The sequence below is a fragment of the Protopterus annectens genome, chromosome 7.part0 (assembly GCF_019279795.1).
Source record: "Protopterus annectens isolate FY-2018-M chromosome 7.part0, PAN1.0, whole genome shotgun sequence".
NCBI classification, from domain to species: domain Eukaryota; kingdom Metazoa; phylum Chordata; order Ceratodontiformes; family Protopteridae; genus Protopterus; species Protopterus annectens.
The window spans coordinates 968,739,334-968,764,694 of record NC_056739.1 but is presented as its reverse complement, the minus strand read 5'-3'; the positions used below and the strand labels follow the sequence as shown (position 1 = coordinate 968,764,694).

At 39.0% G+C, this 25,361-nt stretch overlaps 1 protein-coding gene across 1 annotated transcript in view; it reads left to right on the top strand.

Moving 5' to 3' along the window:
* The window catches only part of LOC122806809 (tropomodulin-3-like), a 792,984-nt gene that overhangs the window by 124,061 nt on the left and 643,562 nt on the right, over nt 1-25,361 (top strand). Inside the window, exon 2 of the mRNA XM_044077539.1 lies at nt 23,995-24,183. Coding sequence (XP_043933474.1) covers nt 24,058-24,183 — 126 coding nt within the window. The 5' untranslated portion in view covers nt 23,995-24,057. The remainder of the gene's footprint in view (nt 1-23,994; nt 24,184-25,361) is intronic.

The following is a 25,361-nucleotide window of genomic DNA, read 5'->3' as shown; positions in this document are numbered from 1 at the left end:
GCGACTGACGTCAGGGAAGAAGCGACAGCAACCGACACCGGACCAAGACTTTGGAATTCCAGCTGACTGCAGGATTGCCTGACGACAGGATAACCCAAGTGTGATGACTGCAGCAGGGTGTACACTCGAACATCTACATTTATGGTGGGTACAAAACTGTACTTTCTGGACACAAAATCAATTGAGATTGGGAAGTTGGAGACAAGGATGTTAGAGAAGTCTGAACTCTAGGTATAGAGAAAGCTCTCTCTGCTACCTCAAAAGCAGAGTGCTTGGGAGAAGCAGAAACTGACAGCTGCAGCAAGGCAGCCTTATGTTTCATCAGCTCCCACTGTCCCACAGGCAAGTCACCCATGGAGGAAGTCAGAGATGTGCTGTTAATCACCAATGCTTATAGAGGAAGAGATAGCTCCGACAACTTTGGAGTAAAGTCCAACACCCTGGAGCTGGTGCTTCAGCTCTGAGAGTCGTACATCTCAGAAATACTCTAAGCTGGGTAGTTCAGAGACACCATCAGAGTCGAAGTTGCCAATATCTTTGGATCCAAGGAAGATCATTCCAATTCTTTTGGATCCAATAGTTCTGATACCGAGGCATGGATCATAGAAGGAGCTGTTGTCGGAGTAGTACCAAGGAGGGTCTCCAGACCCAATGAGGTCGGAGCCAAAAGGACTCCTCTTTGCATTTGCACCCTGAGGAACTTCCTCATTGTCCTGTCCACATCTGCCTTGCATAGGCTTCTGGAAGACGAAAAGGAGGAGGAGGCCGTGGATGATGGTCTTGAGGGGCGATGGGGAGACTGTTCCAGAAAAGGCAATGGGAATGGAGAGTTGAGGAATATGGGTCTGAGGTAATTTGTCGGATCTTGACCTCAGATCTGATGGACACTGAGAATGGAGCCAAAGCACATTCTAGAGATCTCTTATGAGATTCCTTAAAAAGGAAATCTCCCTTTTTCTCCAGTTTCCTGGAGGTCTGAGCCCCAGAAGAAGCTGGTGACGTTTTTGAAGGTAGAAGGCCCCTAAGGCTTAATTTGTTTTTCTGGTCACAATGTGGGAGTTGAATCCCTTGCAAATGTCACAGTCTCTATCTAAATGAATTGGTCCTAGACAGTAGACTCATTTGGAATGTGCAATCAGAGTTTGGTATTTTGTGGCCACATGCCACACATTTTTTAAAACTTGAAGGCTTAGCTGACATTTTACATAAGGCAGATAGAATCTTAAAGGACTGAGAACGTGTGATGTGTTTTTTTTATAGGAGAAAGTAAATACAAAAAAGGTGTAGATTACCAGCTATGGTAATAGAAATACTCTGAGTATGAAAAGAAGGTGACGCTTTTATAAGCCGAGAAAAATGATTAAAGGGAGGCAAAGACAATAAGTATTATAATAATAATAATAATAATAATAATAATCATAAGGTAAGTAATGGGATAATAGAAGCTAAACTCACAAACTTTTGAAAATCTACACTCGAGAGTTCGCAATCTACTTCCAAATGCTATGGCAGCAAATGAGAGCTAAGGTACGTTAGGTGACTAGGGCATTAATGGTAAAGGGAGGAGCTTGAGAGTTCATATGTTCTACAGTCTGGAAGAAGTGGTCGAGTTGCATCTGAGGATCGCATCCGAAGTCAGTAGTTCAGGAATGAATGAAAATGACATTAGATGAACTGAATTACAGAAAGTCAATAAGATCCAAAATGTTAGAAGTCTGATAAAACAGTAGTCAAGACTATTACGTAAATTCTTTTGATATAACAGAAGTAAATAGAATGGGCGGCCACGGTGGTGCAGCGGTTAGCATTGCCACCTCACAGCAAGAGGATCTCCGGTTCGATTCTCGGCTGGGGTGCCTTTTGTGTGGAGTCTGCATGTCCTCCCTGTGGTCGCGTGGGTTTCCTCCGGGTGCTTCAGTTTCCTCCCACATCCCAAAGACATGCAGTAGGTTAATTGGACACTCTAAATTGGCCCTAGGTGTGAGTGTGTGCATGTGTGTGCCTTCTGTGTAAGGTTGGGTGCCGGGCTGGCAACTCGACACCGTAAAACTCCACTGCCAATCATGAGTGGACAGATGATCCACTGTGGCCAACCCTAACCGGGAAAAAGCCGAAAGAAGAACAGAAGTAAATAGAGTACTGTATGTTAATGTGCAGCTAAATTAATAATAGCAAAAGTCTTACCATAAAAATGCAGAGAAATAAGGGAAAGGAAGGAAGAAATCAAATGCCATCATGGAAGCATTGTATAGAGAAAATTATAAAGCAATTAAAACAAGAAGTGGCCCTGTTAGAAGAGTATAGAAAAGGGAATAGATTGATAGAAATACTTAGAAAGATAACTGTGATAAAAGTAACATGCGGTATCATTGCAGACCAGGATCTATGTACACTATTGCTAATAATAAACTAGTTGAAAGATATGCAGATGCTTATTTTGTACTTTTCCTTTATAATTCATTGATGACCCAAAAAAGATTTATAGAGAACTCGGAAACAAACCAAAAGGAATCGAAACACCACCAAAAAAGTAGAAGATACATTTTGGAGAAGTATCTATGAAGACCCTTTGGAACATAACAACGATGCTGAATGCATAGAAGTAATAAGTAAAACAGTAAGAAGTTCAAATGTACAGTATGTGAAATGGGATGAAGTAACAGAAAATTTGAAACATAATTAAGAAAAGCTCCTAACTGGAAAACCCCTGGCCCAGATGCAGTACCCAACATTTGGCTAAAAGTATTAACATCTTTACATGAACTATTTCAACTTCAGGATGCCCATATAAGTAGGACTTACTAAACAGACACCAACCTTGTTAACAACAGGAAAAACAGTACTCCTTAAGAACCTGCAAGCTATTAAAAACTACAGACCAATGACTTGCTTTTCTGACGATGTATAAACTATGTACTAGAATTGATGCCAACATAGTTTGCAGTCATTTTAGAAAACTCAGTTATGGCAATAGAACAAAAGGGTAACGAAAGGAACAATGGATTGTAAAAGTCATAATGGAGAATTGTAAAAATAGGAAGAATTTAAGTATGGCATGGATAGATTACCAAAAAAAAAATTGACAGTATCCCACATTCATGGATAAATGAGTGTTTACAGATGTATCAGTTACACCCTACATTGATCAATTACATTACAGTGACCATGAAACAGTGAGCCACGAAAAAGCACTTGGGGAAACCAGTAATATGAGCGGTAAAAACGGAAATATTTTAATGGTATAAAAACACAAAACACTATACGAACTGAAACACAGTCTTAACGGTCACAAGCACAAAATGCTTAACTGGTTCACTGCGTTTTTCGTTCCACATGGAACTTTCTCAGATGCCAATTAATTAATTTAATTAATATTTTTTTTAGCAAATTTAAAATGCTTAGAACTAATCAATCACAAGCGTTTGTGTCTTTCATGAATACTCATAAGGACGTGCTGACCTCCTACGTTCCATTTCTTATAACAAACTATTAACCAATAAAATACACAAATAGTTCTAAAAGCATCCCTTAACTTTTACCATATTCCTATAAATATAATACATAATATACATGTAACATATAAATAAAAAGCATATCTATTTAAATACATTATCCTATACCTGTACCTAAAACATTTGAAATGTTATTTCATTGACAATGCTGCCATCTAATGTCCAAAAATGTTACTGCAGTCAAATTTTTCAACTTCATGTACATGAAATAAGAAATAGGGAGGAGAGAAAACAGAGAACCCTAATTCGATGAATAACAAAATATTCAATTCAATAAAATCTTGTATTTCATATTATAATACAGTATTTCTATTCATTCTATTATTTCATATATTTATAAAAACTCTATACTTCAATATTTTTTAACCTTACACAACAGTATATTCCCCTAACCATATATAACTGTTCTTTCATTTCATCAAGTTTAAAAAAACTCTTAAGACATTAAACAATTCATAACTTTGCTGATCTGAGTTTTAATATAGGCATAATAGAAACATTTTCATTCAAACCTGGGGACCTGCAGGCGTCCAGAACTAGTTGCCAGTAAAGTTCTCTGACTTCTATTTTGTTTTCCCTGTCCCCTCCCCTTATATCTAAGGGAGTATGTTCTAGAGCAAAAAATTGAAACATGGCTTCCTTACAACTTGTGGTATGTTTAAATAATGTATTGTTAATATCACCCATATGAATATCGTATGTGTGTTCATAAATCCTTTTTAATGCCCTCTCCATTTTACCAATGTAAAAGGAGGGGCATTTAACGCACACAATGATATATATAACACCTTTCATATCACTCTTCACAATGTGTACTGTTTAATAATGTATTCCTTCCTACCAAATATAAACTTTCTTTATTGTAAATATAGCCACGTTGCCCACATTTGCCACATTTGGAGGTCCCACTTTTGTTTCCTTTCTAGTTCCTGTACTCTTCTCTAAAATATTTTTAATATTCTTATCTTTTCTATATGTGAAGATAACTGGCTGTGGAAAATCTTGGTAAGATCAGAAAAGTTGGAAAATAAATTCCAATTCCTTTGAATAATTTCTTTAATCACCCCTGATTCATTATTAAAATCTAAGATGAAAGCCCCCTTATATTTATCTACCTCTTCTCTCCCATAATCTACAGTATTTGAAGAATTCCAGTTTTCACTTTTCACTCCTAATATAGGACTGAACTTATTACTTCTTCCTTCCTTAACTTCCCTAATCACATCCTCAATCATTTTCTTGGGATATTTTCTCTCCAAGAACATTTTCTTTAAATTGTTACATTCTTCTTCAAATTCCTCATTTCTTGTGGTCATCATAGGTGTTCTAATAACCTGCCCCTTTACAAGGTTTCTTTTTTGCTTGTATGGATGGGAGCTTATAAAATACAAATAGGAGTTTGAAAAAGTTGGTTTTCTGTATATTCTTGACCCGAAAACATTATTAATAGGATCTTTATGCAAGGTAGTATCTAGATAATTCAACTCTTCCTTGATAATATTATAAGTTAAATCAAAGGAATTATGTTGTGCTATTAATGTACTGTATAAATTCAAGAAGTTTTTCATCATTCTCAATCCAAAAAAAAAAACACAAGTCGTCTAGGTACCTCTTATATAGGCAACAGCAGTCTTTAATCCTAGAGTTTAGAAGAAACTTTTTTATTCCCAAACATTGAGTACAATATTAGCATAGCTGGGGGCACAACATGCCCCCATAGTTATGCCCTTAATCTGTTTAAAGAAATCCCCTTCGAAACTAACATAATTATTGTTGAGAATTAAATCTAATAGTTCCATAATAACCCTAATTTCTTTCCAGTTATATTTTTTTGGTCTCTTAACAAGGCTTCCAAAAACCATTCCATACCTATTTGGTGAGGAATCACTGAAAACAAATCTATAATATCCACAGTAAGAAAGGTAAGGTTATATTTATATCCTTCTGGTTTAATTTCCATAAGAAAATCCCAGGAGTCTCAAAAATCCTTCTTTTCCCATCCACACTTCTTTGATTTTCATATCCACAAACTTGGCTAAAGAGTGTGTCTTGGCACCATTGGCAGCCACTGTTGGCCTCAAGGGAGGATCACTAATACACTTGTGCACCTTTGGTAAGCCAAAAGTGTTAGGAATTAATGGTTTATCTGTAACCAGAAAATTAAAGTAGTTCCCTTAGCGCAAAATCTATTTTGGAATAGGAGATATTTATTTAATTTAATGAAGCTCTAGTGCATCTCTCTTCATCCCGTAAGATGTTTTCCATATTAGCTACATAAATAATATGGTCCATAATCATCATCCCCCCACCCTTATCTGGTCTCATCACCCTAACATTATTGTTCTCACTCACATTTCTCAATAAAAGACTCTCATCTTTGGTTAAATTATAACACATTCTATTCTTAAGTTCCCTTTCCACTACCTTTTCAAAATTTCTTAACTGTGGATGAATAACAGGGTTGTAAGTACGTGTTTTCTTGAATTAAGTCCCAACCCCTTTCTTACTCCATCATTTAATACCAATTCTAAGTTCTTTTTTCTAATAAAAAGTTTTAAATCAATCAGTATTTTGCTGATATCACTATTTTATTAGGGACACATTTAAGTCCCTTAAATAAGCAAGTTGAAATATCTTTTGTCAATATTCAAATTACTACAGTTGAAAATACTGAAATTTTGGTAGTTACTATAAAATTCACAGTGTTTAAGTTCCTCATTCTCTTCCCTTTTCAGGTACACTTCACAGTCATTTATCTCCCTCCCCTGTACTGGTAATGAACTAGTGGTTTGTTCCGTATTCTTTCTGATCTCCTCAGATAAAGAAATTCTAAAGGGTCTTCCATATCCGAAACAAAGCCTTCATTGTTCAGAAAACTGTTATTTTCAAGTTATTACTGTTGTTTCTATTATATTTCCTATGCTCCCCTTCTTTATAGATGTTATCTTCCCCTTTACTAACATGCACTTCATACCTGTTGTGCTCCATCTGTTCTTTATTAAAATGTTCTCCGTAGGGTTCTTTCCCCCATCTCCCCCTGGGGTAACATCTTTTTTCTTTATACTCTTTGAGATCTTTCCCTATTCTTCCTTCTAGAAATTAATAAACATTTGTCATCAATACTTTTTTAATATTACAATATTTCTCTCTCTCCTTCTCTACTTTAAACATAAGGTCTGTAGTGATTTTTTCCATTAGTCTCTTCAGTAAGTTTAAATAGTCTATTCATTTCCATTTCATTATCTCTAATAATAATTTTCATGATGGAAAAACCACAGTTGTTAAAAATATTGATAAGTTCTTCACAACTTTCTTCCCTTATATAGTTTGGATACTTATAAACTCAGAGTCCCTTGGGGACTATTTCTAACGAAAGACATTTTTTTCAAATAACTATTTTCTAAGAAAATATTGTATACTTAACATTAAATCATAAATAAAATTAACATTTTCGTTGTAAAAAAAAAAAACATGTCCATTGTTTACTCTGTCAACATGTCTATCGTTAATTTCAAACTTCTGTAACCATTCCTGCCACTTAAAATCTCTCCTGGCAGAATTCATTACATTATTATCAATAAATACATCATTGTCACCTGAATTCATTCCACGATTCACTGTCCTTTTTTCCTTGGGTTTTGCTTCCATGGAAGAATGTAAATTAGTGTCCACAGTTGTATTTACTACAGTTCCAGTTCTAAAAACTTCTGGAATCCCTGCTAGAGATGCCGTTACGTCTGCAGCTCCGTTTTCCTCCCGTTCAGGACCAAAAACACTGCCGGCCGAGTTCCTTCTGTTGGACATTGATGAATAGTACATTTCTTGGTTACCAGGTGGTGTACTTCTTTTTTCATTTTAAAAGAAGTCGAGAAACATTAGTGTTCAGCATTTTGACAAGCTGAGTGAGCTCGCCCATAGCACTTTTCGGCTCAGCAGCATCTCCTCATTCAGAATGTTTCCTACCACTCAATTCCAGTTCCGACATCTCTATTTTTTACCGCAAACTCAACAAAGTGAGAATAAGTGCTTCAGGGAGTCCACCTCCAACAAATAAGTCACAGAAAAGCACTTAGGAAACCAGTAATACGAGTGGTAAAAATGGAAATATTTTAATGGTATAAAAACGCAAAACAGTATATGAACTGAAACAGTCTCATGGTCACAAGCATAAAATGCTTAACTGGTTCACCACGTTTTTCTTTCTGCATGGAACTTTTCCCGGATGCCAATCAGTTAATTTAATTAATAGTTTTTATAGCAAATTTAAAATGCATAGAACCAAGCAATCACAAGCTTTTGTGTTTTTCATGAATATTTATAAGGACATGCTGACATCCTATGTACCATTTCTTATAACAAACTGTTAACTAATAAAATACACAAATAGTTCTAAAAACATCCCTTAACTTTTACCATATTCCTATAAATATAATATAATATACATGTAGCACAAGCTGCGGTGGTACAGTGGTAGCTTTGTTGCCTCACAGCAAGAGGTTCTCCTGTTCGATTCTCTGCTGGAGTGCCTTCTAAGTGTAGACTGCATGTCCTCCCCATGGTCGAGTGGCCTCAGAAAGACATGCGTGAATGGACGTGCCTTTGCTGAAGGTTGGGGTTGGGCTGGCAACTCAGCACCATAAAAATCTACTGCCAATCATTAGCGGACCGGAGTTCCGCTGTGGTGACCCCTAACCGGGAAAAGCCGAAAAGACAAACAACATATAAATAAAAAGCATATCTATTAAATACATAATCCTATACCTGTACCTAAAACATTTTAAGTGAAACATTGGCAAACCACTAAGCCATGATAAAGGATAAATTATTATACTAGGGATAAAAAAATCAAAGGGGGGTATTCTAGGGTGACTCACTGCTGCTCTTTTCTCTTGCCCTTAACCTATTAAGCTGTTTACTTAACAGGTTAAGTCATGGCTACAGTTTGGCTCCCAGAAAACAAGTATAAAGACTTCTCATCTTTAGTTCATCACGAGAAACTGAAATCACAACTGCAAGTGATGTAAGAATGTCCTCTGGCCTTGATAAATGTGAAAAACAACATTTTTAGCAGGGAAGCTGCATCACCAAGAAAACCTCAGTCTGGGACAGGAATGTGATGCAAGGAACCTGAGCAGGAGAGAGTATATAAATATTTGGGAATTGATGAAGTATTGATTATAAAACATGAACAAATCTGGACAATACTCCGTAAGGAATATTTTGGAAGAAGGCAGTAAGTGTGGAAAAAGCATAAATATACTTGCAAGTACAGAAAACTCCTGATACAACATCATGTCTATCAGGATCTGATGAAGGAATGGTTAAGGAAAGGTGAATTTAAACCAAAAGATGGAAGGTTAATATTGGTGGCCCAGGATAGAAGTCCATTGAAGGTTTTGGAGAAACCAATGTAGGTTTTGTAAAACAGAACTAGTAACAGTCGTGTAACTTATTGCTGGGTGTGATACACTAATGGTAGATGGCCTATGTACTGAAAGGTTGAATAATGTGGCAAAGATTGTTACACCGAGGATTGTACATAGGTTAACAATACTGAAGTAGCTGAAAAGCATTGGAATAAGTCACAAAACAGAGAGAGTGATGAAGTTTATATCACTTGAGAATACGCATTACCAACAGTTCAAAAAATAGTTGTGAGAAAACCAGATATAGTAGTCATTGAAAAGAAGACAAAAGTAGCACTGGTCATTGAAACTGCATCACACAGTGTTTTTATATATATATATATATATATATATATATATATATATATATACACATACATACACACATATATATACATATATATATATATATATATATATATATATATATATATATATATACATACACATACATACACACACACACACACTCACATATATACATTATATATGTACGTGTGTATATACACGTGCGCGTATACACACACACACACGGGAGCCAGAGAGAGACGAAGCCGTAAAATACCACAATTTGCAGGCAAAAATTAGGGAATTGTAGAAGGATACCCAGACAGTTACAAGAGTAGTACAAGAAATAGCTCTCATAAAAAAGAATTTACAGTCGTATTTAGATACACTACTGATGCATGTAACTCCATATGAATTACATGTGTCAGTTCTGGGCACAATTTAGGTGCTTCAAAGAGCACTTTTGGCCAGCATCAAAGATTGAAACAATACTAATTTCATGAACTTTTATCAGACTTTGACTTAGGAATGGGGTCCATTCCTGTCATGGTACTATAAACCCAGAAGACTTGGAGAAATCAGTGCCAGAGAAAAGCCAACCAGATGATTAAGCCATTTGTTTAGCTTAACAGTCAAGATCTTGGTTTTACAACGCTACTACAGCAGCAGTTCTTCACTTTGCAGCACTTTAAGCCTTAGGAATTGTCACGCAAGTGCATTATTGATGGAACAGACAATTCAATGCATGCAAGGAAAAGTTGTCTGGTCCAGTAACGAGATTTGTAGCTACTGCAGTTGAGGCTGAGAGTAAGACTACAGTTATCTTTGCTTCGTCCTCTCAAGGGCCACACAGCAGCTGCTTAAAAATCTTTGAGACTGCATAAGGAATTGTCTACCCCTAGTTTAGATTCTTTGTTCTGTATGTCAAAGACAAGAACTGAGGTCACCGATGGAGACAGGTGAATCCCTCTCTTCCTCTAGTCTTTAGTGTTATTCTCAGTTTCCACTTACATCTGAGAATGTCATTTAACCAGACATGTCTTTCAGCTTGAAAAAAGGTGGACTTTCATGATGCACTCACCCAACTAACAAATTAGTATAATCAAAGTGAAGGCTATAGCCATCTCATTTATGTGTAGCAGTCCTGTTATATAAGCAGACTTAACAATACTGGCAACATCTGCAGTATGATGACTACTGAGAATGCAGTAGGCTTGACTAATACAAACATTGACCCAAACAGATTGCTTTTTAAACAAGATGGTGCCTGGATATTCCCATTGGGTATACTGCTATAGGAGTATGTTTCAGAGAAAGATAGTGTGCTTGTATTGCTAATGTTCTAATTATTATTTGTCTGTAATTGTTATCTATTAATGTGAAGTTGTTCAATCTTGCCGTTCATTCTTCACTGATGCTCCGACACGAACGTTAACAAAGCTCAAAGTTTACCAGTAGCTCGAGACCAAGACCCTTATCCCATGATGCACTGCTGGAATTACCTCCGATCTAGCTTACCGCGGCACGGATCTCCAAAATACAACACACTAAGTTAAAATAACATAGGTAATTCATTTGCGTATATATGTGTGCATGTAAATATAAGTACTCAAAAGTAAGCAAATATATGTATGTATGAATTTTATCTAATTTTACTTGTTTATGTTTTAAAATTATAAGTAATGTAATTATTTTAATGCATTAGTCACATGACCATGGCTGCGGGTCACGTGATGTATTGGGCGTGTATTTAATGTCTGATTTTAATGTACCTGTGTCTATCATTGAGAAAGGGTCTTGTACCTGAAAGCTTTGTGTTTGATAAAGGTGTGTGTTTTTTATCTCAACTTTTTCGTTGTGCTTTGTACCTTTGACTTTGCAGCAGTATATACTTACTGACTTGGATGAGTCAGAAGGGTCCCACGATTACCCTCTGAGGATATATCCTTTGCGGAGATACTCAAGATCCTTTGGCAGTCCAAAAGCCCAACTGAGGATGAGTCAGTTCTGAAGGCTTTCGGGTCTCAACTGGTCTCTCTGAGGGCTTGGGAGTCACCGGAGTCCATGGAACCTGTCCCTCTGAGGCCTAACAAGTTCATTTCTGCCCCTGCAGAGAAAGAGTTTTTGTCCAAGGGAGTCCCTGTTGATGCCATGGTGGTGGTAGTGGCCATCAAGAAGGAAATGTCTGAGATTTCCTCGTCTATCCATCCTCCTAACAGAGAGTCCAGGATCATGGATCGATATGGGAAACGCATGTTTAGTTCCACGACTTTTACACTCCATTCACTGAACTATTTGACCCATTTCACCAGACTGCAAAGAGATCTCCTTAAGGAGTTGGGAGATGCTCTTCAGGATACTGTAGCTGCAGGGGTTTCCAGCAAAGTTGTCGATCTTGCTACCCTAAATTCCATTGTGAACTCATCCATGCATCTCATATATGCAGCCGATGGGATGAGTAGGGCAGCGGGTACAGGAACTGCTCTAAGAAGACATTCCTGGATGTGCTTGTGTTCTTTCGTGGAGCCCTTTAAGTCTTCATTTTTCAACACCCCATTTGATGGCTCATCTCTCTTTGGGCCCAAAGTGAAGGAAATTCTCACCAGGTGTGAGCAGGAGGGAAAGACTCTGCCGTCGGAGTCCGTTTTTCCACCCCTACTCGGCCTTACCCCAAAGGCCAACTGGGAGGGAAAATGTGGTTCCAAAAAGCCCAAGGACCCTTTCAGGACACACGTAGTCCACCCCTCTCTAGGGGCAGAGGAAGAGGTAACAATGGAAGATGCCACCCTCGCGGCAGAGGGGGTCCGCAACACCAGGGTGACTGAGATCACTTCTCTGGTCAACCCTATCAACGCTTCTTAAAGGAGACCCGACTGTCCTGCTCTGGAGGAAGTTGGGAGTCGCTTATCTTTGTACCCAGACACCTGGCAAGATATAACAAATGACAGCTGGGTACAAAGTATCATTTCCAGAGGGTTCTCCACTCCACCCACACCCCCAAGGAGAATCATGGATGTTCCACCCAGTTACAGGGAACAAACAATTGTAGAGGTCGGCAAGTTGCTAGAAAAGAGTCATCCAGCCAGTCCCAGCAGACCAGATAGGATTCCAGAACTTACTCTAGATTCTTTTTGGTTCCAAAGAAAACTGGGGACTGGAGACCTATTTTGGACCTCAGCAGACTCAACCGATTTGTGAAGAAAGAGAAGTTCCGGATGGTCATGCTACAGTCTATACATCGCTTTTGAGAGAGAGACAATTGGATGTGCTCGAGCTCAAGGATGCGTACTACCACATAAAAATGTCCAGGCCATCCAGAGATCATCTGTGTTTCCGGCTGGGAGCCAATCATTATCAATTTCGAGTCCTGCCCTTTGGTCTCACTACAGCCCCCAGAGTGTTCACCAAATGCATGGGAGTGGTCAGTGCTCATCTGAGGCGTCTAGGATTCCAGGTGTTTCTGTACCTAGACGATTGGCTTTTTATCTCCATCACCAGGCATCTACTGATTCAGGCAAGGGAATGCACTCTGACATCACTTAGACATTGCAGTCAACTCAGAAAAATCTTCCTTGTCGCCATCACAGCATATTGTCTTTATAGGGGCAGAGTTAGACACTTCAACCACCACTGTACGACTACCAATTGAGAGGGTCTTTCTTCGCCAGCATTTCAGTTCATTAGTCTCGAAGGACAGAGCACCAGCCACAGAAGTCTTAAAAGTATTAGGTTTGATGGCTGCAGCGATCTTGGCCATACCATTAGCAAGGATGCATATGCGGATTCTTCAATGGCTGCTGTTCACTCAGTGGTCCTATCAGGAACTTCCAATGAGTCATATGATTTTAATCACAAATTCTTGCAAGAGGGATCTCCAGTGGTGGTTGACGTCTCTTCATGTAACCATAGGGCACCCATTTGTACTACCCCCTCCGGTAGCCACTGTGACCACGGACGCTTTCCTGATAGGGTGGGGGGGTGGGGCATTTTCAGGGAAAGACTGCCCAAGGCACATGGACAGATCAAGAGTCACATCTACATATCAGTTTTCTGGAGATGAGAGCAGTACTTTTGGCATTGCAGTACATCCAAGACTCTCTTCCTCTGGGGATGATTGCAATTCAGACAGACAATATGTCAGTAGTCTGGTACTTGAACAAGCAAGGTGGGACCAAGTCTTACCCCCTTTGTCGAGAAGCCCTCAGAGTTTGGCAGTGGGCTGTCTCCTCCCAGTGCTTTCTGTTAGCAATGCACATCCCGGGAGATCCAACGTGATAGCAGACCAACTGAGCAGGGCAATTTTGTTGCCTCATGAGTGGTCCCTCAAACAAGAGATTGCGGACAGGATTTTCCACAAATGGGGCCAACCTTGCTGCGATCTTTTTGCCAGTCACATCAACATGAAATACAGAAGCTACTTTGCCCTGATTCCCCCTCTGGGAGAACCCCCGAGAGACGCACTCCTACACGATTGGCCCCCGGGTCTCCTCTATGCTTTTCCCCGATCCCCCTAATACCCAGACTCCTACAGAAAGCATTGCCACTGGGAAGGTCTATCATTCTTATAGCCCTTCATTGGCCTCGGCAGATTTGGTTCCTATTTCTTCATCATCATCTATTGGAGGATCCATGGATTCTGGACCCAGTTCCGGACCTTCTGATATATCCATCGGGGGACCTCCATCCTTCATTGCAGTCACTGAAGCTAACAGATTGGCTGCTCAGTTCCCCTCATAGCCAGGCTTCATGACCTCTCTAATGAGACGAGGCAGATCCTCTTGTCTTCCCATAAGCCGTCCACCAGAAGAGTATATCTTAGTAAGTGAAAGAGATTTTCCATATGGGCCTCTAAACAGAACATTGATCCTTATCAAGCTCCCTTGTCATCCATTTTAGAATTCTTGACTATGATCTTTAATAAAGGGGCTGCAGCTGCTACAGTTCGGGTCCAGTTGGCTTCTATATCTAACTTTCATCTTGGAGTAGACGGGCTAAACATAATGTCCCACAAGTTGTCCAAGGCTTTTCTCAATGGAACCTTCCACATGAGGCCTCCAGTGAAAACTCCTTATTCTCCTTGGAATCTAAACTTTATGCTGTCTCGTATAATTCTCCCCCCATTTGAACCAGCATCATCTTGTGAGCTCAAATTCTTATGGAAAACTATATTTCTGGTGGCTATTACTTCTGCCCGCAGTGTGTCAGAACTGCAAGCCTCATCTATCAGCCCTTCTTATTTGAATTTTCATGCTGATAGAGTATCTCATAGGACAAACCCCTCCTTTTTGCCCAAAGTTTGTTTGGAATCTAATATCAACCAAGTCATTGAGTTGCCAGTCTTCTTCCCTAACCATTCCAATAACCTTGAGTATATGCTGCACAAGCTTGACATTCACAGACAGCTCAGATATTATTTGGACAGAACAAAAGATGCTAGAAAATCAGACCAGCTCTTTGTATCATTCTCTGAAGCCAGAAAGGGTAGTCCAGTGGCTAAAACAATGCTTTCAAAATGGCTTTCTGATTGTATTACCTTTGTTTATTCAGCTGCTAATATGCCCTTGCTACACAAGATTAAAGCACATTCTACCAGGGCAATTTCTACATCTTCTGCATTTCAAGTCAAATTGCCCCTTGATAACATTTGTGCTGCAGCCACTTTGTCTAAACCTCATACTTTTATCACTCATTACAAAGTTGATAAGGCCTCGAGGGACAGGGCTTCCTTTGGGTCTACGGTCCTGAAGAATGTACTCCCGTGAGCCACCCGAGTTTGAAGGTGCTAGGGACGCTACCCATCAGTGAAGAATGAACGGCGAGATTGAACAACTTCACATTAAGAAGTTATGTACTCAGCATAATGTTCCATGTGAGTTGTTCCATCTCGCCTTCATTCTCGCGTCCCTCCCTCAGTCCCCCACCTGGCTGATAGTTGATCTAGAGGCTGGTCTCATCCTGGTTACTCAATCCTTTTTCCTGTCTATGGGAGGGTAGTTCTCTTACATGACTGTAGTACACGCATCAAACAAGATATGAGGTAATTCCGGCAGTGCATTGTGGGATAAGGGGCTTGATATCGAGCTACTGGTAAACCTTGAGGTTTGCTAACTGCCATCTCAGAGCCGATGGATCGGCTCTGAACCCATCAGTGAAGAATGAAGGCGAGATGGAACAACTCACATTGAACGTTATGGTGAGTACATAACTTCTTATTTCATACAGTTTGGTCTGCCAACTCATTGAACATCTAGCTTCACCTTACATCCCATGGGCTCATTGCTCCACTGTCCTGTGTGGTAGAGCACCTACAGTCACTGTGTGTGTCTGTCTGTGGTCTCCTTCCTTCCAGTGGCAGTGTTTTTTGTCTGTCCACACTTCAGAGCAAGAGTAAGGCAATTTAGGGTTGGTGTCAGTGGCTGGATCAGATTTTCTTTTTTTTTTTTTTTTTTTTTTTTAGTGCTCCTAACTCTACACCTGGTTGCTGACTTGTGTGCCTGCTGAACTGCTACTTTTTCCATTGTATACATGTACTTTCACACAGTCCTGGTGAAGGCTACTGCATAAACTCATTTTGGCAGAGTCAAGTGCATGTCCCCAACTCTTACCCTGTATACTGTACACCTGTCCTTCAACAGGTGTCAGTGTCACAGCAGATCTGACCTCTTTTCCCCAAGATTGGTAAGTCAACATTGGCCACTTGCTCCCATTCTGTTGTTGGCTTTTGCAGCACCCACTTTAAGTTGCTTGTAAATCTCTCACTGGAAGACTGAAGATGGCATGAGGCAGTCTAGTATTTATATAGATGAATTTGCAAAGTTATTATGCAGACCACTGCTTTCAGAGTGTTAGGGGGCTCCCTACTGAAATTTCACCACCTGTAATGCCGAGTGCCAACACGGTGAAAAAAAAAATTTAATGCAGGACATCACTCTACTTTTTTTGTGAGGAGTAAAGTCTCCTGCACCCCAGTGTGGAGGGCAAGTGACCCGTACCCCTAAATTTTATTTATACCAACTCCAACCTAGCCATACCCCTGAGAAAAGGGAATATTCAGGGAAATGGCTTTCTCAGACTTAGTATACATGTCTGTTTTTTCAGCCCTTTAGTTAGTTTTTGGACTATTTCTAGTGGGTCCCGGCATGTCAAATGGTTACCATGCAAGAGCTTTTGATACTGTTGAGGGGGGAAGCATGCTGGGGGCTGCAGCATAATTCTAGGAAAATAGCTCATTTTGTTATGCTGGAAAAAAACGTAGGAACCAATCCAATGACCACTCTCGGACACAATCAACTTAGCGCTTTCATCCACTTTAATGACATGAACTTCCTCAGAAACCCTGAGGAAGTTCACGTCATTAAAGTGGATGAAAGCGCTAAGTTGATTGTGTCCGAGAGTGGTCATTGGATTGGTTCCTACATTTTTTTCCAGTTTTTTTCATTCAATGGAGTGGATTTACAGTTTATTCATTTGTTATGCTTTTACAGGTGTCCGGCTCGGGGAGGGGATGTTGTAATGAGTTCTTTCAGGTAATTGTACTTTTCTGTTGCCTTATGTGTATGTTCTTTTAGATTATTGACTCACTCTGAGATATAGTTTGCATAGAACTGATATGCAGAATGCCACTTTCAGTATCTAGAGTGAAATGTAGCACTTCTTGCCCTTTATTTTTACTTTTCAGTATCTTTGAACCATTCATTTGGGTCTTTGCATGCACTTTCTGTGAAACTTGCTGGGTCAGTATTGTTTGTAGAGGACCTCCTAATGTGTATTCCATTAAGGATTCATTGCAGAATCATAAATAAATTTATTTTTGCAAATTCTTTTGTAGATGGGGGGGGGGGTCGCAAAAACGTTACATATGTCTGCATACATATGATGTAAATAATAGTGCTATTTGATTGTTTCAGTTTTGTTTGTTTTTTAATGTTGTAGTGACTTAATTCTTACTTGCTTATTAAATTGTCCAGAGGAGATTTGGTGAAAAAAGAGCAAATGCTGCTTATTATGAAACTCTTGACTAGTATGGTGACATAAAACAAGGTTACCAAACACTGGGCAGAAAAAAAGGTAATGAGAGACACTTCTGTGTACAACAAGCTCATACACAAATGCCATAGGTTATGAGTGAAGTAGATACTATTTGTAATAGTAGGACACTGGTAGTATATAAGCAGTCATTAATGGTACAGCACTACAAAAAGCGTTCTGATTGGTTTGGAGATCATAACCAAATTGTTAATGTGCTTAAAGGATTCAAGAAACTACCCTTTAGAGTGAAGCTTCAGAGGTAAATTTCTTTAATCCATTTTGAGAATACATTAGCAGTCTTTTTATAACCTTAGACCTCATTGTTGTTCTTTCTTGTGCATAGAGACTTAGCTACACCACTCTACTGTAGTTGATGGGAGAATAAAGATAAGTGTGCAGTTTTTTATTGCTTTGAAAGTTGTAGCACACTTAGCACTGTCATAATGACGATGGACAGAAGCAAAGTGTCCTGATGCATGAACAGCATTAAAAGCTGTTAGTCATTCAGCCACATGTTTCTTTTGTCATGTGTGGCAATGTGAATTACGTTTTGGCAGCTTTAAAAACTCTTAGACATCTGACGCTGTTGTGTCTCCGGACCTAATCATAACAGCTGTCAAAGGTGCATAAAACCGTTTCTCCAGCTTCCTGATGTGTGAAGGGTGCATAACAAGCTTTTCCTTTTGTCACCTTGGGAATGTAATCAAACATTCTCCATGTACTGCAAAGGAACTATGCCTAACCTTTTAAGAGGAAGTATGAAACATCTGTAATGCTTAGTGTTGCAAGGAATAAGACATGTTAACTTAATGTAGCTAAATGTATCTTTAACACATTTATTAACTCCACCAACTTCTTAAAGTTCACCATTGACCACAGAAAAAGCTCAGTTAACTTTATGGACATTGGCCTCTCCAGGAATTCTAATTTAGGGATTTGACAAGCCCCCTATACAGGAAATCCACTAGAGGGAACATGTTTCTGCTCTACAATAGCATGTACTCTCCTATCACAAAAAGAAATGTGATAAAATCACAGGACATGAGGGTAGCCAGAGTCTCAAAGCCCAGGATTTTGCCAATAATATATGGGGTTTCTAAAATTGATAGATATGGATCAGTGGGATTTTCTGGAGAGTAAGCAAATATTTGACAACATTAACAGAACAATGATGAGCCAGAGTGAAGCAGAATATAAGAGAATACTGCTGTTTTTAATGGGTCTTGATGCAGAGTAAGCATTTGATATCAGAAGCTGTGATTTTATGAGTAGGGCGATGGAAGCATTTGCATTCCCTGATACAATAATAAGGTTAATTAATTAGAATTAAAGTGGGAGGATTACTCTGAGGGTGTCCTCTTTCCCCTTTGTTATTTGCTTTATATTTAGAGACTTGGCAAAGGGAGTAAGGGAGTCAGAAATGCAAGGATATAATTGGTTTAGTAATCAAGAAAAATCATCCTTGTTTGCAGGTGATATTATTTTCTACCTGTTAAATACATAAACTGGCATCTCGGTTTTGTGGCACATTTGAGACCATTTCATACCTTTTCAGGATATAAACTTAACCAAGGCTATAGCCATAAATTACATACCCACACACAAACTGGTTCAGCATATTTAAGGGGACATGCATGGTGGCACACTGGATACCATTGTCGCCTCACAGCAAGAGGTTCTCCCATTTGATTCTCAGCTGAGGTGCCTTCTGTGTGTAGTCTGCATGTCCTTCCTGTGTTCATGTAGGTTTCCTCCGGGTACTCTGGTTTCCTCCCCACATTCCAAAAAATATGCAGTAGGTGGATTAGACGCTCTAAATTGGCCACATGTGTATGGCATGGAAGAAAAGTCATGGCAGGTCTAGCCACCCATCAGTGTGAACCTTAGTTGTCGTTGACCATCACTGTTGAAGTGACCCCATGATCCCATATGTAAGAATGAGAAAATGTAAGAATGAGGTTATGGATGGATGGATAAAATGAAGTGTTTAGGAGTATGGATTAAAAAGGCTTCTGTTCTGACAGCTAAAGATATGTGGGAAGAAACTAAACGAAAGATACAAGCGGTGAAAATGTTTTTTAGTCCCTTTAGTTTTATATATGGGCCAGGCATATTTTTATCAACCAGAGGAGAAAATGTGGACAATAAATAGAGTTGAAGAAATTTATCTGGGAGGGGAAGAGGGCAAGAGTTGAGTGGGTAAGTTGATCATTTCAATAGAACAAGGTTGTTTGGGATTACCTGATTTGAAGTCATGTTTTAGAACTATTCACTTAAGACTTGTATACATAATACAAACAAAAGGGGGGGGTGCAAAGTTTCAGAAATAGAGAGAGTGGGATTTTGGATGCAGATGCTTAAGAAGAATAACAGCTATACAGAATATTATACTGGGATGACTGCAAGGAGAGGGACAGAAAATAGGCAAGAGGGGGCGGGAATTTACTGGAGAAAACTGGCAAAGGATCCAAGGTTTTGGGAGCAAATAACTAGAGGAGGAAATGTAATAGAATGGGAACAGGCAATGAAAACATTTGGACTGCAGGCCTTCCCTACCCAGGGTTGATATCAGAGTATATGCAAAGAAAAAGGAAGAAAGATATTTTAAGTGAAAAACCTGCTCTGGTAGAGTTTTTAGTTGGCTCTAGAATAGAAGCTGCTGTTAAAAAGTTGGTAATTAGTAGGGGATATCGTATAAACTATTGCATGAAATCTATAAGAATCAATACGAGGAGGTTAGAGAAGTTTGGGAGGAGAGACTGGAAAAGCATTGTACAAGCAACAATGGGGAAGACAAATGTATGGCTCCCAAGGATGTAAAAAAGTCCAGACGGTATGGGATCTTTGCTTTGAAGTGTTTGCATGGGCATTTTTTATCCCAGGCAGACTTCAAATAATTTTTCCTCAGGTAGATAGCAAATGCTGGAGACGTGAAGAGGAAGAAAGAGTTAACTGGGAGCATATGTTTTGGGAGTGTAACAAGTTGGCAGATTTTAAAAATTAACAATATCTCCAACTCGCAAACACTGAAAAAACCTCCACAGCAACTGGTAAAATCCAACAGCTTTATTGTACCACACACTGGTTGAGCGCTTTCTTCCCTACTGAAGTCCCTTCAGTAGGGAAGAAAGCGCTCAACCAGTGTGTGGTACAATAAAGCTGTTGGATTTTACCAGTTGCTGTGGAGGTTTTTTCAGATTTAAAAAATTCTCTGCGTAGTACTGTGTCACTAATATTGGGTGAGCAAATGGCTGTAACTAAGGAAATTATTTTTTCAACTGGGGCACAGGATCTGAATTGCCTAGACATAGTAAGGCCTTGTTGAGTTTAATTCTGTTGGCTACCAAAAAGGCAATTACTAGAAAATAGAAATCAAATTCTAAACCAACCACATTTGAACTATTGCATATTTTAAAAGGGTTAAAAGAACTGGATAAGGGTTCTTTAGAAAAGGAGCAAATTACATAGAAATTAATGGAAATTTTTGGAAACGATACATGCAGAATGATGTTCAGGAGGAAGAGTGATATTGAAGGGAAATCAGGAATTCAGCAGTTTATGTAACGGACTGATGATAGTTAAAAGGAAAAAAAGAAATGTGATGTATAATGTATGTAAATGGAAAAAAATGTTATGCGGTTTTGTTTTCTCTTCTGTTGATGTATGCTTGCCTGTGTCTCAAGTGATAATTTAATAAAGGTGTTTAAAAAAAATCAATATTTGGGACCTCCAAATAGACTTTCAAGACAGGGGTTACAACATTAGAATGCTATGTTCTTTCCTGGACCTCACCAGAATACCGTATGCTTACAAAGATCCAGGCTTACAAGATCCATGCTTAGATGATTCCCTTGGCAGTATTGGAAGACCATTTGGCAACCTGTCCACAGACCCAAGGAGGAACTGAGAACAAGAAGCCTGGCCCTTACTTTCTCAATAAACCGTAAGGAAATTCAAAAGCTTGTTACTGAAAACAAACTGGTTGAAAAAGGTCCGGTGTCCAGTCCAAGTTTTATTTTTGAGAGGGCAAAAAGTATAAAAAATCACGTGGATAGTTGTGAAAGACCTATCATGCCAGTACTAAAGTACACACCCCCTTCTGCAGATTATGCCCAGTTTTGAGCAACAAGGATTATTTTGAGTACCTAGTGTTTAAAAATATGTGGAGCTCCACCAGAAAGAACTGTAATACAGAAATGGTTGCATACAGGGTCTAGTGCTTCTCCTATAGTTTTTCCTAGGGGGAAAACTATAAACAAATTCAGTACTGCCCACCAGTTATCTGATATATATCTCAAGGTATAAAGGAACCTCACCAGCAAAACACTGCATAGAATTTCTGAACCATCAGGATTTCATATTCCATATCTTAGATGCCCTGGAACTAGGTCTACTGCATGAGAATAAAAGCACTAATTTGAAAAAGCTTGAACTAGCTTAGCAAATCAGACTTAATACAAGAATCTTGGGTTAAACACAAGCTGCTGTATTAAGAGTATGCTAGTGCGTTGAAAACTGTGCAGTAAAGCATACTACTAAGATTCTCTGAGATCCTGGAACAGTCAGTAAAATGTGTATATGTATGTGTGTATGTAGTGTATATATATATATATATATATATATATATATATATATATATATATATATATATGTATATACACATATATATATATATATATATATTTTTTTTTTTCCCTATATTTTTGTCACTGAATGAAAAGGCACTCCCTGATTTTGTATATATTTGTATGTAGGAAGCAATAGATGGACCTGATGGAGCCCACAGGGTTAAAACAATTATTTAATTAATTTAGACTTCTGTTATGTTGGGTGATAGGTTTGCAGTTATGATGTCTTGGTGTTAACATTTTAACTTTTTTTAGATGTCAGGATTAACTACTGTACTAAGCTCTCAACAGATTGGCTATGCAGGAAACCCTGTATTACCTTACCTATATAGGGATACTAATTAGTCTGAAACTGGACATGCAAAGTAGCATTAAGGCTTCCTCCTTCTGACTGGTGAAAAATAAAGTTCCTACGCAAAACAGTGATAGCTATAACCCCTCACTGATTGGCCAATGGTGGACAGAAAAACACACCCATTCAACATTTTATTGTGGCCCAATCAAGGTAAGGACTCTTTCCCTAAGAACTGTGGTATATCAGTGATTGTAAGTACTGTAATCCTCATAGTTCAAGATTTGTTGTCCATTTGATTCAATAAAGTTCACTTCGATCCTCCATGGTTGGCATCATCCTTACTCTGAGAAGAGGGCCCTAACCGCTTTTAGAGCGGATACCTGCCATTCGGGAATTTGTTTACACTATTTGATCCTCTGGCTATTTTCGTTTTTTTAATGTAGCTTTGTAGCAAGTCTGTTAATAATGGTGTTGAAAATGGTTGTTGTTGTGTCTTTCAGCTTTTCCTGGTTGGGGTCGCCACAGCGGAACTCCGGTCCGCTAATGATTAGCAGTAGATTTTTACATGCTGAGTTAACAGCCCTGATGCACAACCTTCAACAAAGGTACGCCCATTCACGCATGTCTCCACGCAGAAGACACTCTAGCTGAGAATCGAACAGGACAACGTCTTACTGTGAGGCGACAACGCTACCGCAGCACCACCACCATAGTGTTAATGGTCTTGAAAATGTTATTTTTATAAATTACGGTGCTGTTTTTGTTTTTTTTTCTTTTAATTAGGATATGTGTATTTATATAAAGGATTGCGTGATTTATCTCAGATTCATTAGTAAATGGGCTTCTTAGAGACATCTTTAGGATTGTTAGAAGGCAGCTGTCATAGTAGAGAGTAGTTGTTGGGAGGCAGCTGTTGGATGGAAAGTTACTAAACAGTAGAGGATTCACTGATGAATGCAATTCCTGTTTAGTACTTTTTTGTCTGATGTCACACTGAGCTTTAATAAACATATATTTACATACTAGTGATAGAGAGTTGACCTTGTCCATGGATTGGAGGAAACTCTATACAGATATGTGGCAGCTGACATTTTCACAGCTGGATGACAGCTCAAATGTTCTGTAAAAATGCAGTGTCATGTACTTTTTGGAGTAAATCATGTCTGCTACTTTTTATTTTCTGATATGTTGGTAGTCAAGATAAATCATAAAAATATTTTAGATCAGAACTTTAAAAATGTGTTAATCCAGGACATTTCATTCTACAACACATTTTGCGATTAAAGCGTAGTATTCTAATTTCCTTGGTATGAACAGTCTGCTTCATGGAGTAGAGGGATAAAGCCCTGATTTTAACCCAGATGACCAAGGATTGACTAGCAACCCTGATTGGCTCTGCCAAGTTGCATTTGTTGTCAGTTTTCATAAAGTATATGTGGAAATGGGAACATTTCATAGACTAAGGTGGCTGGTCCTTGCATCTGTTAACATTCACTTCAGCTACCAAAGGCAAGAATTAACACCACAAAATAAAAAAAAAATCATCATGCCTGCCTAGATGATGGCTACTATGCGATTGGATCTCATCCTGGTGATAAGGAGTAAATGGGTATAGTCACAGTGAGGGCTTGATGGTCAGAAGGTACAGGTAAGAAAAATAATTAAAAATTCCTGAATATGAAAACTTTCATTACTAGATAAAAAGGAAAGTATTCACCATTTTCAGCACGAATGTTTAAAACATTGATTTAAACTTTTAGCAGCCTTGTTCTCTGTAGGAAAGGATTCTGCTAATATGGTTACTGTACTTACTTAATTTAAACTTTGTATTTTTTTAGGCTTATCCTACAACTTATCCATATTCACAAACTATATAACAGTCAGAAGTCACTACTGAAACCATGGAACATCTTTTTACGAAAGACCTGGAGAAGTATAAAAACCTTGATGAAGATGAAATCTTGAATAAGTTGTCAGAGGAGGAGTTAAAGCAATTGGAAACTGCTTTGCAAGACCTTGATCCTGAGGCATGTAACCACTTAGTGATTTAGTTGGAATTGTTTATGATGAACAGTTTGTAACAGATTCCTGTCTTTCTTACATGATGTTCTTCGTGTTTCACTGTTGCAGTCATCACATTTGGGTTATCTGCTTGCAGTAGCCCTCAGTCAGCCTGATAATCAAAGTCTTGTGTCCTGCGTTGGTTGCTGTCTCATCTTCCGTGATGTCAGGTTATCAGGGGTATAAAGCATGCAGCCGACGCCATTACATCAGTCTTTCTTGCCGTGCGGTGCCTGAAGCAGAAGCAGTTTGCAAGTGCTGGTCGGCCAACTCCTGAAATTTTCGTTTTCGAGTTTCAGAACCGAAGTCTTCAACTACTAAGTACCCCATTGGGAACCTTTTTCTTGCTCTATACTGATGTCAGTAAAAGTTAACAATTGTATTTCTTGTGGAAAGCAAATACCTCATAAAGATTTTCATTCATACTGCATTCCTTGCTTAGGCCCAGACCACGACATACCTTGCAGTCGGTTCTGTGCCTTATTCAAACCTCGAACTATTCGTCATTGGTTTATTTACGCTTCTAAATATTTTGGTACTTGGTTCAATTATTCAGAAATGGCTTCGGTAAGCCACTCGACTACCAGCATTCCGAAAAAGCGCAAAGACAGACAGACCGCATAGGTCCAAAGCTGTCGATGACGCTTCTCCTAAGCTAGTCGCCGGTACTCAGTGAGGCACTTTCGCAGCCCCTGATACCCACTACTTCAGATTCGCAGGCTTCTACTGAGACCCATTTGGAGTCTGGTATGCAGCGAGATGCTTCTTTGACTGTGGAACCTGTAGATGTCTCTACCTTGGATGGGTCCGGAGCCGCTGTGCAGGCACTGGCTTTTGAGGGTGTATTCAGGCCTACTGGTTTGCATATTAAACCGCCGCAATCTTCTTCTTCAAGGCCTAAAACTCGATCCATGCCTAGAAAACCAGCGTCCAGATCGCATGGTCAGGCCCCTATGCCTAAAAAACAAATAAGAATGGCTGAAGACCTTATTACTCTAATCAGGGGAAGCCACCCTTCCCCCTCTAAAAGACCTAGGACTGACTTTCCTTCTGATTCCTCTGATCAGGACTCTGAAATTTCTGTTTCCTCTTATGACCAGGGTTTACTCTCATCTACCTATGAGGATTCTGATGCAGAGGACTC